At 40.0% G+C, this 13,319-nt stretch overlaps 1 protein-coding gene across 13 annotated transcripts in view; it reads right to left on the bottom strand.

Moving 5' to 3' along the window:
* The window catches only part of DROSHA (drosha ribonuclease III), a 120,869-nt gene that overhangs the window by 21,746 nt on the left and 85,804 nt on the right, over window positions 1-13,319 (bottom strand). For all 13 annotated transcript variants that reach the window (XM_085002022.1, XM_085002018.1, XM_085002015.1 and 10 more), the window contains 3 exons: window positions 9,557-9,659; window positions 6,981-7,051; window positions 927-971 (listed from right to left, as the gene is read on the bottom strand). In XM_085002022.1, coding sequence (XP_084858148.1) covers window positions 927-971; window positions 6,981-7,051; window positions 9,557-9,659 — 219 coding nt within the window. The remainder of the gene's footprint in view (window positions 1-926; window positions 972-6,980; window positions 7,052-9,556; window positions 9,660-13,319) is intronic.

Raw genomic sequence — 13,319 nt, forward strand, 5'->3', positions numbered from 1 at the left:
ATCTATTTTGGCAAATCAACATCATTATAACTGGATTCAGCTTACACTGGAGATAATTACACCACTAGGCAGGTGCTCCACATAACAATGAGCCTTTATTCACTGGCAGAGAACAAATACGAAAAGTATAATTAAAATGAACATTTTCAAGAACTTGGGGCAAGTTCACATTAACAAAATGTTACTAAAGTCCTCTGAATCCATGTCGTTTATTACTGGGAAGTTTCTCATGAGAGAGCTCAGCCACTAGTGATGGTGATTATAGTCACATAAATACATATGCATATATGAGTGCACATATGTATATATACATACATATGATATCTCCAAGGTAAAATGGAAATAAAAGCATAGGAAGAATTTTTAAACCAACTGGGAAAAGAGTGTCACCTTAAACAGATCTTTTTAAATTCCAAAATCTTGAATAAAAAGTCACTAGATTGTACTAAACTTTTAATTTAGAATATGATGCATTCAGAGTCAAAGCCCTGGATTTCTAAGATCCAGATTAGATTGAGCAATGTTAATTGAGTGTTCTGCTTTGTAACAAGCCCAGGCTTCCTTCCATGTTATTCCCCTACAACAGCAGGTATGTGGATACACAGGGGTCAACATATTATGCTCTGAATGTCACTGTTTTAGGGGAGAGAGGGGACCAAATCACAGCCACACAAGTAGTTCTTCCTGCCCTGTGAGGGAAGGCAACTCCCAGTACTTCCCCCACCTCACCCCAGTCCACAAAAATGCAACACATGGAATCATTTTCATATTTGTTCCAGAGTTTTTCAGTCTGACACCCCAGTTTAAAGCCATTATGCCACTGAAGGGACTCAAAGGATAAAAGCAGGAGGGGACAAAAGGCAAACTGAAGCCTCATGAACACCCGAAGTCATAAAGCTCACTGCAGACAGGAAGGTCACACTTACCTGGAGTGGGTGGAGAGGATAATTGAGCCAGACTTCGCGCAGGTCCTGGAAAATGGAGTGATGCCTTTAATGCTCGAGGGAGCCATTTAACACACTCTAGAGTACTAAATAAAATGCCATTATGTGAAATACTGAACTATTTCAGATGCTGACTCCACTTATTACAAATTCAATAGTGCTGGCAAACTAATTTTTTAAAAGTATATTCACCACTCAAACTGCCTGTAGTGACTCTAATTAGCCTATTAAGCTGGGGAGGAAAAGAGACATAGCCCCCACCTCCAGGAGTCAAAGACACCTTTTAAAACTAAGTCACACATTTGCTTAACCTAATACACTGGATTAAGCTGCTGCTTTAATTATATTTTTTAGTTTACCGGTCCCCAGAAATGTGTATCAGCTGCGCCTTTTGTAATTAAAAGTCATCTCAAACGGTCCTTTATTTTAGGCACTAATTCATTATCATTGAGCTGTTTTAAGATGGAGTGGAAAGCATGCCATAGCTAGTTCCTAAACTCTTAGATTTGTAAGACCACACTTTTACTGTGGGTCTGTAATTACAAATGTTTACTTGAAATCAGGGAAAGAATAAATTTTGTGAAAAATCCCGATACATATTTTATCTGTTGAGTTAAATCTAGAGGCAGTTATAATTAGATCTTCCTTAGGATTAAAGCATTTTCCCCTTCAGTTTTAGACTCTAGGGAGCCTCTGACCGACTCTCTTTTCTGGCCTCGATAAGAGGTTTTTGAGATAAATAACAACATTTTTACAAAAGCAAAAAATATTTTTAAAAAATTTTTAGAGGGGAAAGGTATAGGCAGGTCTATTATCACTTGTGATACAGATGATGACAAAGTGAAATAAAATACCTGAGGTTTTTGCACAACTTGCATCTTAGAAAAATACACTTAGGTTTTGGTGTGTGTGGCCAGTATTAAGAAAAAGCTGAAATACCAAATTGTTCTTTTAAGGCATTTTAAAGGACTTCTCTTAACCAATTCAATAACCTTTCCTTTGAATATTATGTAGGATAACATACACTGAATGTCACTCCCTTGCTGCAACTTTCTCATGCTCTCTCAATGTTTTTTTTCATCCTGCCACACCTGAAATGGAGATTTACCCATCTTTGGCCCCTTGCCCCTGCCCCTCTGGAGACCCCGGCCATTCCCATTGTCTTAACTGCTACCTCAGTTTAAATTACTCATTCATCTCTGCTGCAGCTTGGGCCTGTCATCCACACTACAAGTCCATAACTCTAAGTGCCTTAATGGGCATCTTTCACTTCATACCTAAATGACCAAATTATAACTTTTCACCTTTCACCTCAAATGAGGGAGTATGGTGTTAGGAAAAGCGGGCAAGCGGAGGAGACAGGCTGCCTGGGTTTAATCCTGATTCCATGTTGTGTTGATTCCAAGTTACTTAACCCCCCTGAGCCGAACGTTCCTCAAGCATAAGACAAAGATAATCACAGTACCTACTTCAAAGCATTTTCTGATGCCTCAATGAACAGTGTACTCAAAGCCTTAGACCCAGTGCTGGCGCACAGAAAAATGCCACTATTAAGAACGATGACATCAACAATGACCACAAACAACTATCTCTTCTGACCATCTCCATCCTCCAAAGCTCAAAATTCTCCGGGACTTCTACATTTATCTTGCTTCTTTCTCCTCTGTATGTTTTTCACTCAAAAACACTTTATTTTCCCTTTGATGTCTGCAGCCACCCATCTTGGTATAACAGTTTAAAACCTCACAAGCACCCTGTTGCAAAGGCATTCATTTCCTTTAGTCTACCTGCACACTGAGATAAGGTTCTGTGGCACCTTGGTGTCGGTGAAAACAGCCTGGGAAAAACCTCAACTGGAATTCTGGCTCTGCCTTCTATTAGCCCAAGGACCTCACGTAAAGCCTCTGCCTTCAGTTTGCTCTTCTGCAAAGTGTTCACTGACCACTGGGACATTTGTTCGTACAGCATATTTTTACTGAATACCTGTTATGTGTTAGCTTACTAAGAGGAATAAGACACTATCCCTGTCCGGAAAGGAGCCTAGTGGGCAAGAGTGAAGGTAAATAAGTATAATTAATCAACCATGATAAGTTCTACAACAGTGAACTATTGTAGGAACTATTTTCCTAGCACTTCCTAATCAAGTGCTAGGAAAACTCTGCCTGGGGTGTCTGATCAAGCTTCAAAGAGGAGGTGACTCTTCAGCTGTATCCTGAAGAACACGAGGAATTCAGGAAATCAGCAGCGGGAGAGAATCAAAAGCAGGGCACTATACACACACAAATAATAGGTCTAAAAGCACACACATAAAAGGGTAACTCCTAAATAGGCAGAGCACAGGGGATTTTAGGGCAGTGAAAATGTCTGATACCATAAGGGTGGCTATCTGTCACTATGCATTCGTCTGAACCCCTGGCAGGTACCCCACCAAGAGTGAGTGAGCCCTCAGGTAAAATGTGGACTTTGAGTGACTATGATGTATCAATCTAGGTTCATCAATTATACCAAAGGTCCCACTCTGTGGGGATGTTGATAAACAGGGAGGCTGTGCATGTGAGGGGGGAGGGAACATAGGGAAATTTCAGTACCTTCCTCTCACTGTGCTCTGAATCTAAAAAAAAAAATTTTTTTTAATTTAAAAATTTTAAAAAGGTAATTCCTAGATTGGCATAAAGAGAGAGTGAAAAGAAAGAAGGCAGAGAAAAATAGGTGGGATTATGAAAACTATTAAATGCTATGTTGTCTAATACAGACTTTGGCAGGCAATAAAGAAACCAAAGATTTTGAGCCACAGAGACCATAATCAAATCTGTGCTTTTAAAAGCAGACAATTTTTCACGAAACAAAGCATGAGTGATGGACTAGAGCAGTGGGCAATGACAACAGGTTAAGCATTTCAGGGGGGCAAATGTTAAGGAGGAAGACAAATGTTAAAGCAGTAGGGTGGCCGGGAGTAGACCCACTCAGGAGATACTAGGGACCAAAGAGACCAGGGTTTGCAACTGAATGGAGATGGGGAGAAAAACGCTTAAGGACAAAAGAAGATCCTAAGGTTTCTAGTTGAGATCACAAAAGTAAATTAGGAGAAAAATGTCTGGGAGCTGAGCTGATGAATTCAAATACTAAACCTGTTCAAATTAGGTGTCCGTGTAACACCCACATGAAGCTGCCCAGATGCCAGCTGAAAAGACATTTTTTCTAATTTCTAGAGTTCCAGAGAAAGGCCTGGATGTGAAAAACTGGGACAGATGAGCAAAGACAAAAAAGCAGGGGTGGGTGGGAGGAGGATTAGGAAAGATTACACAGTAATCACTCCCTATATTTTTAAGAGGGTCATTGAATGGTCAAACGGAGACAATGGCTCTAAATGTACTGGGTAAGCCAGGAAGGGTCACACAAACCAGACAACACAGAACTGACAAAAATCTGCCTGGGGCTAAAAGAGTGAAAAGCAATTCAGGCTGAGAAAGAAAAACAGCCCGGCTGTTAACAGGGCTGGGAGGACCACACAGATAAAGCCAGCTTCTGAGTTAACAGGAAACAGCACTTCCCTAAAGATCTTACAGCAGCTGTAAAACCCCGTCTTTTTTTTTCAGGGCTGCACCCAGGCATATGGCGGTTCTTAGGCCAGGGGTCCAATCAGAGCCATAGCTACCAGCCTACACCACTACACCAACGAGGGATCTAAGCCACATCTGTGACCTACACCACAGCTCACAGCGACGCTAGATCCTTAACCCACTGAGAAAAGCCAGGGATTGAACTTGCATCCTTACAGTTGCTAGTCAGATTCATTTCCACTGAGCCTCGACGGGAACTCCGCAGAATGACCCCCCTTTGAGGGACAATTGCTTTCCTGCCAGTGTCGTCCTCTGACCTGCTTTGTTATCTCTTATCCCCTGAATAAAGATTACTGGGGACACTTAATAGTTAAACTGCTCCCCCCCCCCCACCGGCTCCCAAATTAATCCCTGGCTTCTAATCTGGCCTCAGACAAGGCAACCAACCAAGAACCAATCCCTGCTTCCTGGGCCCCTCAGAAGCAGTCAGCAGCCCAGGCCTCAGAAAGGAGGGCCCCTCCCTGTGGTGAGCGGCCCGCCACCTCTTTGCACGGAGCCAATAAACCTGACCTTGCCAGCCTACAGCTTGTTTCTCGCTGTCTCTGGCTGACTGGACTCTCACAATACCATTACTCAAGAAAAAGTACAATGGTTCATCAACACCCCCCCACACACACACATACTACATCTAGGAGAAGCAGACCAATGTGGAGATGCCAGATGAGTCAGAACATCCGCCTGTGCGCACTTGAAAACACCCAAGTGGGAAGAACGCATCTCACCAAGCCCTGTTTTGCTTCACAAAAAGACACAACATAACTAATTCTGAATGTCAGCCTTCCCGTTGGTAAAATGATTCTCACTCTGCCTTTTCATATAGTCATGTATTCATTTCATTCCTTTAACAAATATTTATTAAACACTGCACATGCCAACACTGCACCGTACTGGAAACTTACGATAAGCCTGCTAAGTAGACATGTGGGAGAGAAACGGTTTAAAGAGAAAAAAAGAAACTAAACGAAACTGATACAGCTAGGAACACCAGGTGTAAGCCTGCATATAATTCAGGAGCACAGGAACACAGAGAGGACAAGGGATAAAGGTAAGATGGGACACAGGGGCAGGAGCAGGTGGAGGCACGCGACAAGGTGAGGAGGTGAGGGGCACACGGAGTCCAGGCTCAAGGAGGAAATCAGGTAAAGAGGTTGCTAAAATTGCCAACAAAAGATAAAGGCTGGAACAAAGTTATTTTAAGATTTGAGAAAAAGACTTAAAATACATCTGCCATGGACACAAATCAAGAGGGCAAAATTCGGGACATGGAACATCTGTAGACAATGTTCCCAAGAGAAGGAAATTCGCACATAAAATCATCACCTATCTCTATAAAAACAGGTAAAAGAAAACCAAATCCTCAGATATGAACATGGTCCAGTCCCATTTTTCAAAACCATTGATTCTTTTTTTCAAAACTATCCTAAGGAATACAGTAATAACATCTGACAGCCACTTAAGCTGAATGTTTCACAAAGGCTTAAAACACTGGCTTCCCATGTTCTTTATTGCTCCACGAGGGCTATTTCATTCAATTATAATGACATTTCAATTTGGAATACAGAGTTGCTTCTCCCTTTAAATGTTAAATTGACTTGTTTTGGTACAAAAAGCATCCAGTATGCTCTATTACATGCAGGATTAAAAAGGTAGCTCTGGCAATATTAATAGCTTAATACTTTAGTAACAACAGAAACTATTTCAGAATCTATCGTTTTTTCTTAAACTATAATTTGCTTTTTAAAAAGTAGCTGCATACTCTTTATTCATAGCGCTATCAGAAACTCCCTATGAACAGACTCTCTAAAATAAATATACATTTATCTAGTCTACATAATTTACATAAAAACAAATCATAAACAGAAAAACTAAAAGGCTGGAGTTTCTGCTGTGGGGCAGTAGGTTAAGGATCTGGTGTTGCCACAGCTGTGGCATAGATCATAGTGGTGGCTCGGCTTCAATCCCTGGCCCTGGAACTTTCACATGCTGTGGGTGTGGCCAAAAAAAAAAAAAGAAAAAAGAAAGAAAGAAAAAGAAAAGCCAAAAAGCTATAGCTTCAACTAAGCCTACATGGGGTAGGTACCCACAAATTATAAAATATAAAATTGTAATTAATTTTAAGATACTTAAAAATAAAGCAAAGTCCTACTATATTTATATTCATATTTAATTTACAAATGACCATGAGGAAAGACAGGGTTTCAGGTAGAAGACAAACTCCTAGTGTAAATGTCCACAGAACTTTCCCATCTGTGAGAGAACTGAATAAGCTGTTTTTGAAATGCTTGAAATCTACCATTATGGTAGATTTGGGGGTTTTGTTCCTCTTACATGCTCTTTAAAATACAAAGACTAATGGATATAAAATCTTCTGTAATGATATGTAACTGAGAAAAATCAAATGAGTCGAGATAAATACCGGATCATTAAAGAGTAAGCGTCCAAATAACTGTTTGGCTTCCTCCAGGCTTCCCTCCAAGTAAACAGCTCCTAGATAAAAGGAAGAGAATGCCAAAAGGAAGACCACATTAATATTCAGAGAAAATTACATATCTCTATAAAAAGCAAAAAGGCAAGCCAAAACCCACTCATGGAAAAAAAATCGACAAGATCATATGCAATTGTTTTAAAGGTAGCATTTTCCCTCTTTTAGCTGTGCTTTGTGTTATAAGTTAGACTGAAATATGAAATTCAATTTACTAAAATATAAATCTAATTTTGTAAAAAAAGAGGCAAAATATGAACTATCATGAAGGATATGAGAATGAACCATTACTAAAGGAATTATGTATAAATATGTAACTTTATAAAAATGTTATGTTTTATTTTATATATTTATAATTTATGTCAGACCATGGATACCTGAGTTCAGATTACTTAAGGTTTCTGCAAAGAAAAAATCACAACAATCCTCACACCTTCAATTTCTTTTTTTGTTTTTTTTTTTTGTCTTCTGTCTTTTTAGGGCCACACTTGCGGCATATGAAGGTTCCCAGACTAGAGATCTAATCGGAGCTACAGCTGCCAGCCTACACCAGAGCCACAGCAATGCCAGATCCAAGCCACGTCTGCAACCTACACCACAGCTCACGGCAACGCCAGATCCTTAACCCACTGAGCGAGGCCAGGGATCGAACCTGCAACCTCATGGTTCCTAGTCGGATTTCTTTCTGCTGCACCACAACGGAGACTCCGACACCTTTAATTTGAAATGATTATTTGAAAATTGTTGAAATAATTAGACACTATACACCCATTTACCATTAATCATAACCATTAAGTACTATAGTAACACTTTAACGATCAAATAACTCCTGAGTAGGGTGGTTCTTAAAATCATATTTTTCCATCTGTCTTCAGAATGGCAATTTTCCATGTAAAATATTCAGACACTTTGTCACCAGGGCTTTTGATGACTAAACATTTATTACTCCTCCATAGTTGTGGTAACAGTGATAATGATGATGATGATAACAGCAGTAGTAGGGGCTTGGGGGCCACTGGTACCCCAGGGCCCCTGCAAAGCATTCTCCCATTCTTATTGTTACCCTTCAGGGCACATCAGTAAGAGGGTATCAGAAAAGAGTTACAGGACGGGGCCCAAAGTATGTGATTCGGGGGAGGGTTAAAGGAAACAGAACTTTGCTCTGGATGTGATGCAGCCGAGCTCAGGATATTAAGATCCTAACAACAACTCTGTGAAGCAAATGATACTATCTCTACATCATAGAAGGGGAAAAGGAGTCTCAGAGAGATTCAATAACTTGGCAAAGACCCAGAGCTGATAAATGATACAGGAGGAAACTGGATCATGTCTGCCTGGCTCTGGAGCCAATGGGAACACTAACTGTCAAACATATTATGTGTACAGAGCACAGTATTCCACGTGACAAACCCTCTAAAATAGACATATTTGTGCAAAATAGACATAGCTGTGAAAAGACTGTGGATAATTATTAAACATTCTCTCGCTCCCATCATCAGCATAAAACTATAAATGGGAAGCTTTTATATTCATTTTCAAAGGAAGAGGGCAAAATTGATAAAGAAGTACAAAGGCCTTTGAAATATAAAATGTACTCGATCATTTACCTAAAAAAAAAAAAAATCAAGGGATTGTCAATCTACTGTAACATTTCATTGTAAAGCATACTTCCAATCACCAGCTAATTAACTCTTCATAACTTTTCTGTACAAACAGCTAATTATTTGCTGGTTACAGTAAAAAAGAAACCAAGAAAGTAAAGCGCCTGCATGAGGAAGTAAAGTGTCGGCATCAGTCTTGCTTCCAGTGAATAAATAATAGACTCAAGCCCTGGGATTTCAAATATGCAGTGTCTTCAAGATGTTTAAATCAGAAAATCTTGTGAATAGTTTAAAATATGATCAAAAACAGCACTAGGGCCTCACCAGCAACTTAGTTACTGTTTATTTATGAATGTGATCCTGAATCAAATCTGGCAAGTAATCCATCTCCATATTCATTTACTTCAATTCAGTTTAGTATATACTAAGCACGTGCATGACATGGTACAAGGAATTCAAGAAAAGAAAGCACAGCGGCTGCTCTGGAGGAACTACAGCAGCTAGAGTACAAGGAGGTGGGTATTATACCAGGGGCCTCACATGCTTTGGGAACAAGTAATTTTGTCCCAAGTCTCCACACTGAATTTTATGTGCTTTCTAGATATTTCACCTTATTTTGCTTTTTAGGGCCGCACCTGCGGCACGTGGAAGTTCCCAGGCTAGGGGTCAAATCGGAGCTACAGCTGCAGGCCTACGCTACAGCCATAGCAACAAGGGATCCAAGCCTCATCTTCGACCTACACCACAACCCATGGCAATGCTGGATCCTTAACCCACTGAGAGAGGCCAGGGATTGAACCAGCATCCTCATGGATACTAGTCAGGTTTGCAATCCACTGAGCCACAAGGGGAACTCCTCTCTAGATATTTTAGATATGCAAGAAACCAGACCATAAAAAGAGAAATTACCTATTAATGCTTCAAAACAATTAGCCATTGCATGTCGAAGGTCTGATTCTCTACAAAGGTCAGGTCCATGAGCATAAAGCATAAATCGATCCAGTTCAAGTTTCTACAAAATTCAAAACGACAAAAAGTAAGAAACAATTAGCAAAATAATCACTGTAACCACTCGGCATCTCCTAGGGGTTATGGTTACAAATTAACTGGCCTTATGTCAGTATATTAAGAAAGTTTAGTCTGCCATTCACTATGAGTTCTTACATATGCCTCAGGTCTGACAAACCTTGACTTTTTCCCAAGCAGGCTTTTATGAATTCTTATGGTTCAGAACTGATCAGCTCAGATCTGTCCAATTCCAGTTCAAAACAAGCACTAGCTTAAGCTGAAATAAGACTCTGCTACAAGACCATGCCCTTGGGTTCACCTAATACCTAGAGAGATACAAACTCAACCCAATGTTAACCTCTATGATTCCAGAGTTATGTGGTACTGATGGTGTTTGCACCATACATAACCCATTTTTATGTGGTAGAGTAAATGCGGACCCTCAGAAGACTTCAAAATACCTTATGTCTCTACATCTTGGGGTTTTTTTTTATTTAGTAAGGATTTCAGGGGTCCTATATCTTTGTCCTTGTGTCCCCGTTATGAGGTTTCCACACTCATCTTCCTAAAGGCTCCGTGAGATCTTCTAAGAAATTGGTTGGAATTATCTTAAGGCCTCTGGGAATATTATTCATAATGAATTACATTTTATTTTTTCATTTGGCCTCAGACAGGTTTAGAAACAAATTTGTAGTCCAGTTCTAGAAAGTACGTAGGACTTATGAATATGTCTGTGCACACTAACTTTACCTCTTCATTTTACTGTCTTGCCTGTATTTTCTCTTTATTTTGAGTTCAGTACCCACTTATTTCTTATCCTATTGTTTTTGTTTTTTTTTTAATTTTTTTATTACTCAAAGAATTTATTACATTTATACTTGTACAATGATCATCACAATCCAATTTTATAGGATTTCCGTCCCACAACCCCAGCGCATCCTCCCACCCCACCCCCATTGTATTATAACGTACAAATCAGGTCCTGTTAGAACTAGATACAGTATGAATGAATTGTTTTTATAAAATTCTTGAGATTGAATAGATGGAAATCATAACTCTTTCCATAAAAAGAGAAAGATACAAACACTGCATAAGCATGCAATAAATCTGTTCCTATTACCATGTAATTCGATTCACTAAATACTAAGTAATAACATGCCACATAATATGGAACAAGTCACAAGTCAATGAACAACCTCGGACAATATGAATCTCATCAGCCCTCAAATAAAAGAGACTCAGATTTTGTGTGTCATGGCATGTATGCTAAAAATGTCCATATCCGGGAGTTCCTGCTATGGCACAGTGGGCTAAGGATCTGGCATTGTCTCTGCAGCAGCTCAGGTCACTGCTGAGGCAAGGGTTCAATCCCCAGCCTGGTGCAGTGGGTGAAGGGTCTAGAATTGCTGCAGCTGTGGCATAGCTTGCAGCAGCAGCAGCTCATATTTGATCCCTGGCCAAGGAACTTCCATGTGCTGCAGTGCAGCAAAACAAACAAACAAACAAACAAAAAAACAAAACCATATCCATTTACATTGGAAAAAGAGACAGTAAAAACAGGACATACATGCTATCAGTATTTTGTACTGCTAGGAATTCATGAGTGTATTATAAACTCAAATGAGAGTTTTGACTACCATAAATACAACAGCAGAAAGCACCAGTTTTTAAAAAAATTGATCCCCAAGTGCAAGAGTTTATACTAGAATATGTAAATTTCATTTGTTTCACAACTTCACTGAGAAAATCCAATTGTTTGCTATCTCTGGAGTCCTGCTTGAGAGCAGACTGCAAGCCATATTTTATATTATAAATAACTATTTTTGAATGCTATGAACTTTCCAATTTCTCATAATCCCACCTCTATGTTCTATTTTTCAGTGAAGGCATTAATGGGACTGTGGTGCATGTGTTAAAATGCTCACTGTCTGGAGCGCTGACCTAGAGCATTCACCGCCTTCTCAAGAGTCAGCAATCCTCCTCCGCCAAGGCCCCTCCTCCCAAAGGGGCAAGACTGCCACTGTCTGCTGCCCCAGTGCCATGGGAGTGTCAGGGTTTGAGGTGGAGGAAGATCACATGGAAATCCCTGAAAGGAGAAACTGGCTGCCCCATCATAACTCATGGCTTTGTACAGTCCCCAGTGCAGTAAGTAATAGCTTTCATTTTCACACTATGGTAATTTCCCACACTTTGCAAATATCCTCCCTATAACTGTTTGAAAAATAATTATACAATCCCATTATATCTGAAACTGAAACGAAAACAACGGCAGTGGCTCAGGGGATGGGTGGTGGTGTTGACAATCTATTTATTAAAGGATTTCCAATGGGCCTTTATGTGAATTATTAGGAAGCATGTTGATAATTATATCAACTAAACACTAAAGCAGTTTTACACAGACTTGTGGAATATCACTCACTGTGAGGCTAAAACCAAGTTAGCACACCTGTTGCCTCTAGTTTTTTCTGAAGGCATCAGTATTTATATTCTGAAATACCACTGAAGCTGGACCAGATCCTACCACCAAAGCGATGAGGATGTTACATACAATACAGCAATGCCCACTTGCCAACACAAAAGCCATGGGGTAAAACTAGCCACATTTCAAATGTAATTAATGCCTTGGCAAGATCAAATTAAGAAGTCAGTGATAACACTAGAATCGGTTTTGTTTTTTTTTTTTGTCTTTTTGCCATTTCTTGGGCCGCTCCCACGGCATATGGAGGTTCCCAGGCTGGGGGTCTAATCGGAGCTGTAGCCACTGGCCTACACCAGAGCCACAGCAATGCCAGATCCGAGCCGCATCTGCAACCTACACCACAGCTCACAGCAACACCAGATCCTTAACCCACTGAGCGAGGCCAGGGACCGAACCTGCAACCTCATGGTTCCTAGTCGGATTTGTTAACCACTGCGCCACACCGGGAACTCCTAGAATCAGTTTTATCTAGTCTTTTCTACCAAATTCCAACATTTCTGTCAAAATGAACACAAAATAGAAATTACAGCAAAAATCAAGGAAAACTCATAAAAACTTTTCTAATGGATCACTGATGTTTGGGAACTTAATAGCCACAGTTTCCCCTACCCACAGATCTGTAAAATGTGATGATTTAGAGATGAAATTTATAGGTGGTAGCAGCATAAAAACGACTAACTCCTATTAATTTATTCATATGTTTATGTGATCACTTTGAATAGGCATTATACCAAGCACTTTATAAAGTGAATCATCAAAACTCAAATGATAATCTCATTTAATGCTCACACCCACCCTGTGAGGCAGGTGCTAACACCATCTCCATTCTACAGATGAGAAAGCAGAGGCTTGATGAAGATGATACTTTGTCCATGGTCGCTCTGCTCTAAGGACTGGTGGGGACTGGTGTCCCCCAGGCAAGTGCCCTTGTTCTCCCTAGTATGATTTACAACAGGAAGACACAGCACAGAGATAGAACATCAAACAAGATCATGTCAGAAACATGCTTACCATGAATCTAAATCAAAAGAAGGTTCTCTTAGCCACTCAGCTAAGTCAACATGGCTAGCAGAAGACCTAAACCCAAAATCTTAATTAATAAGATTTGTGATTTGGGGGGAATCTCAAAGATCTTTAAAGTATCCCCCACGGATACAAATGGTCTGGAGTATTCTATTCAAAGCT

Source organism: Sus scrofa, chromosome 16, assembly GCF_054392235.1.
Source record: "Sus scrofa isolate SSC_HxYL_T2T_F1_AM1 chromosome 16, Sscrofa_HxYL_maternal_Yorkshire_Landrace_v2.0, whole genome shotgun sequence".
NCBI lineage: Eukaryota > Metazoa > Chordata > Mammalia > Artiodactyla > Suidae > Sus > Sus scrofa.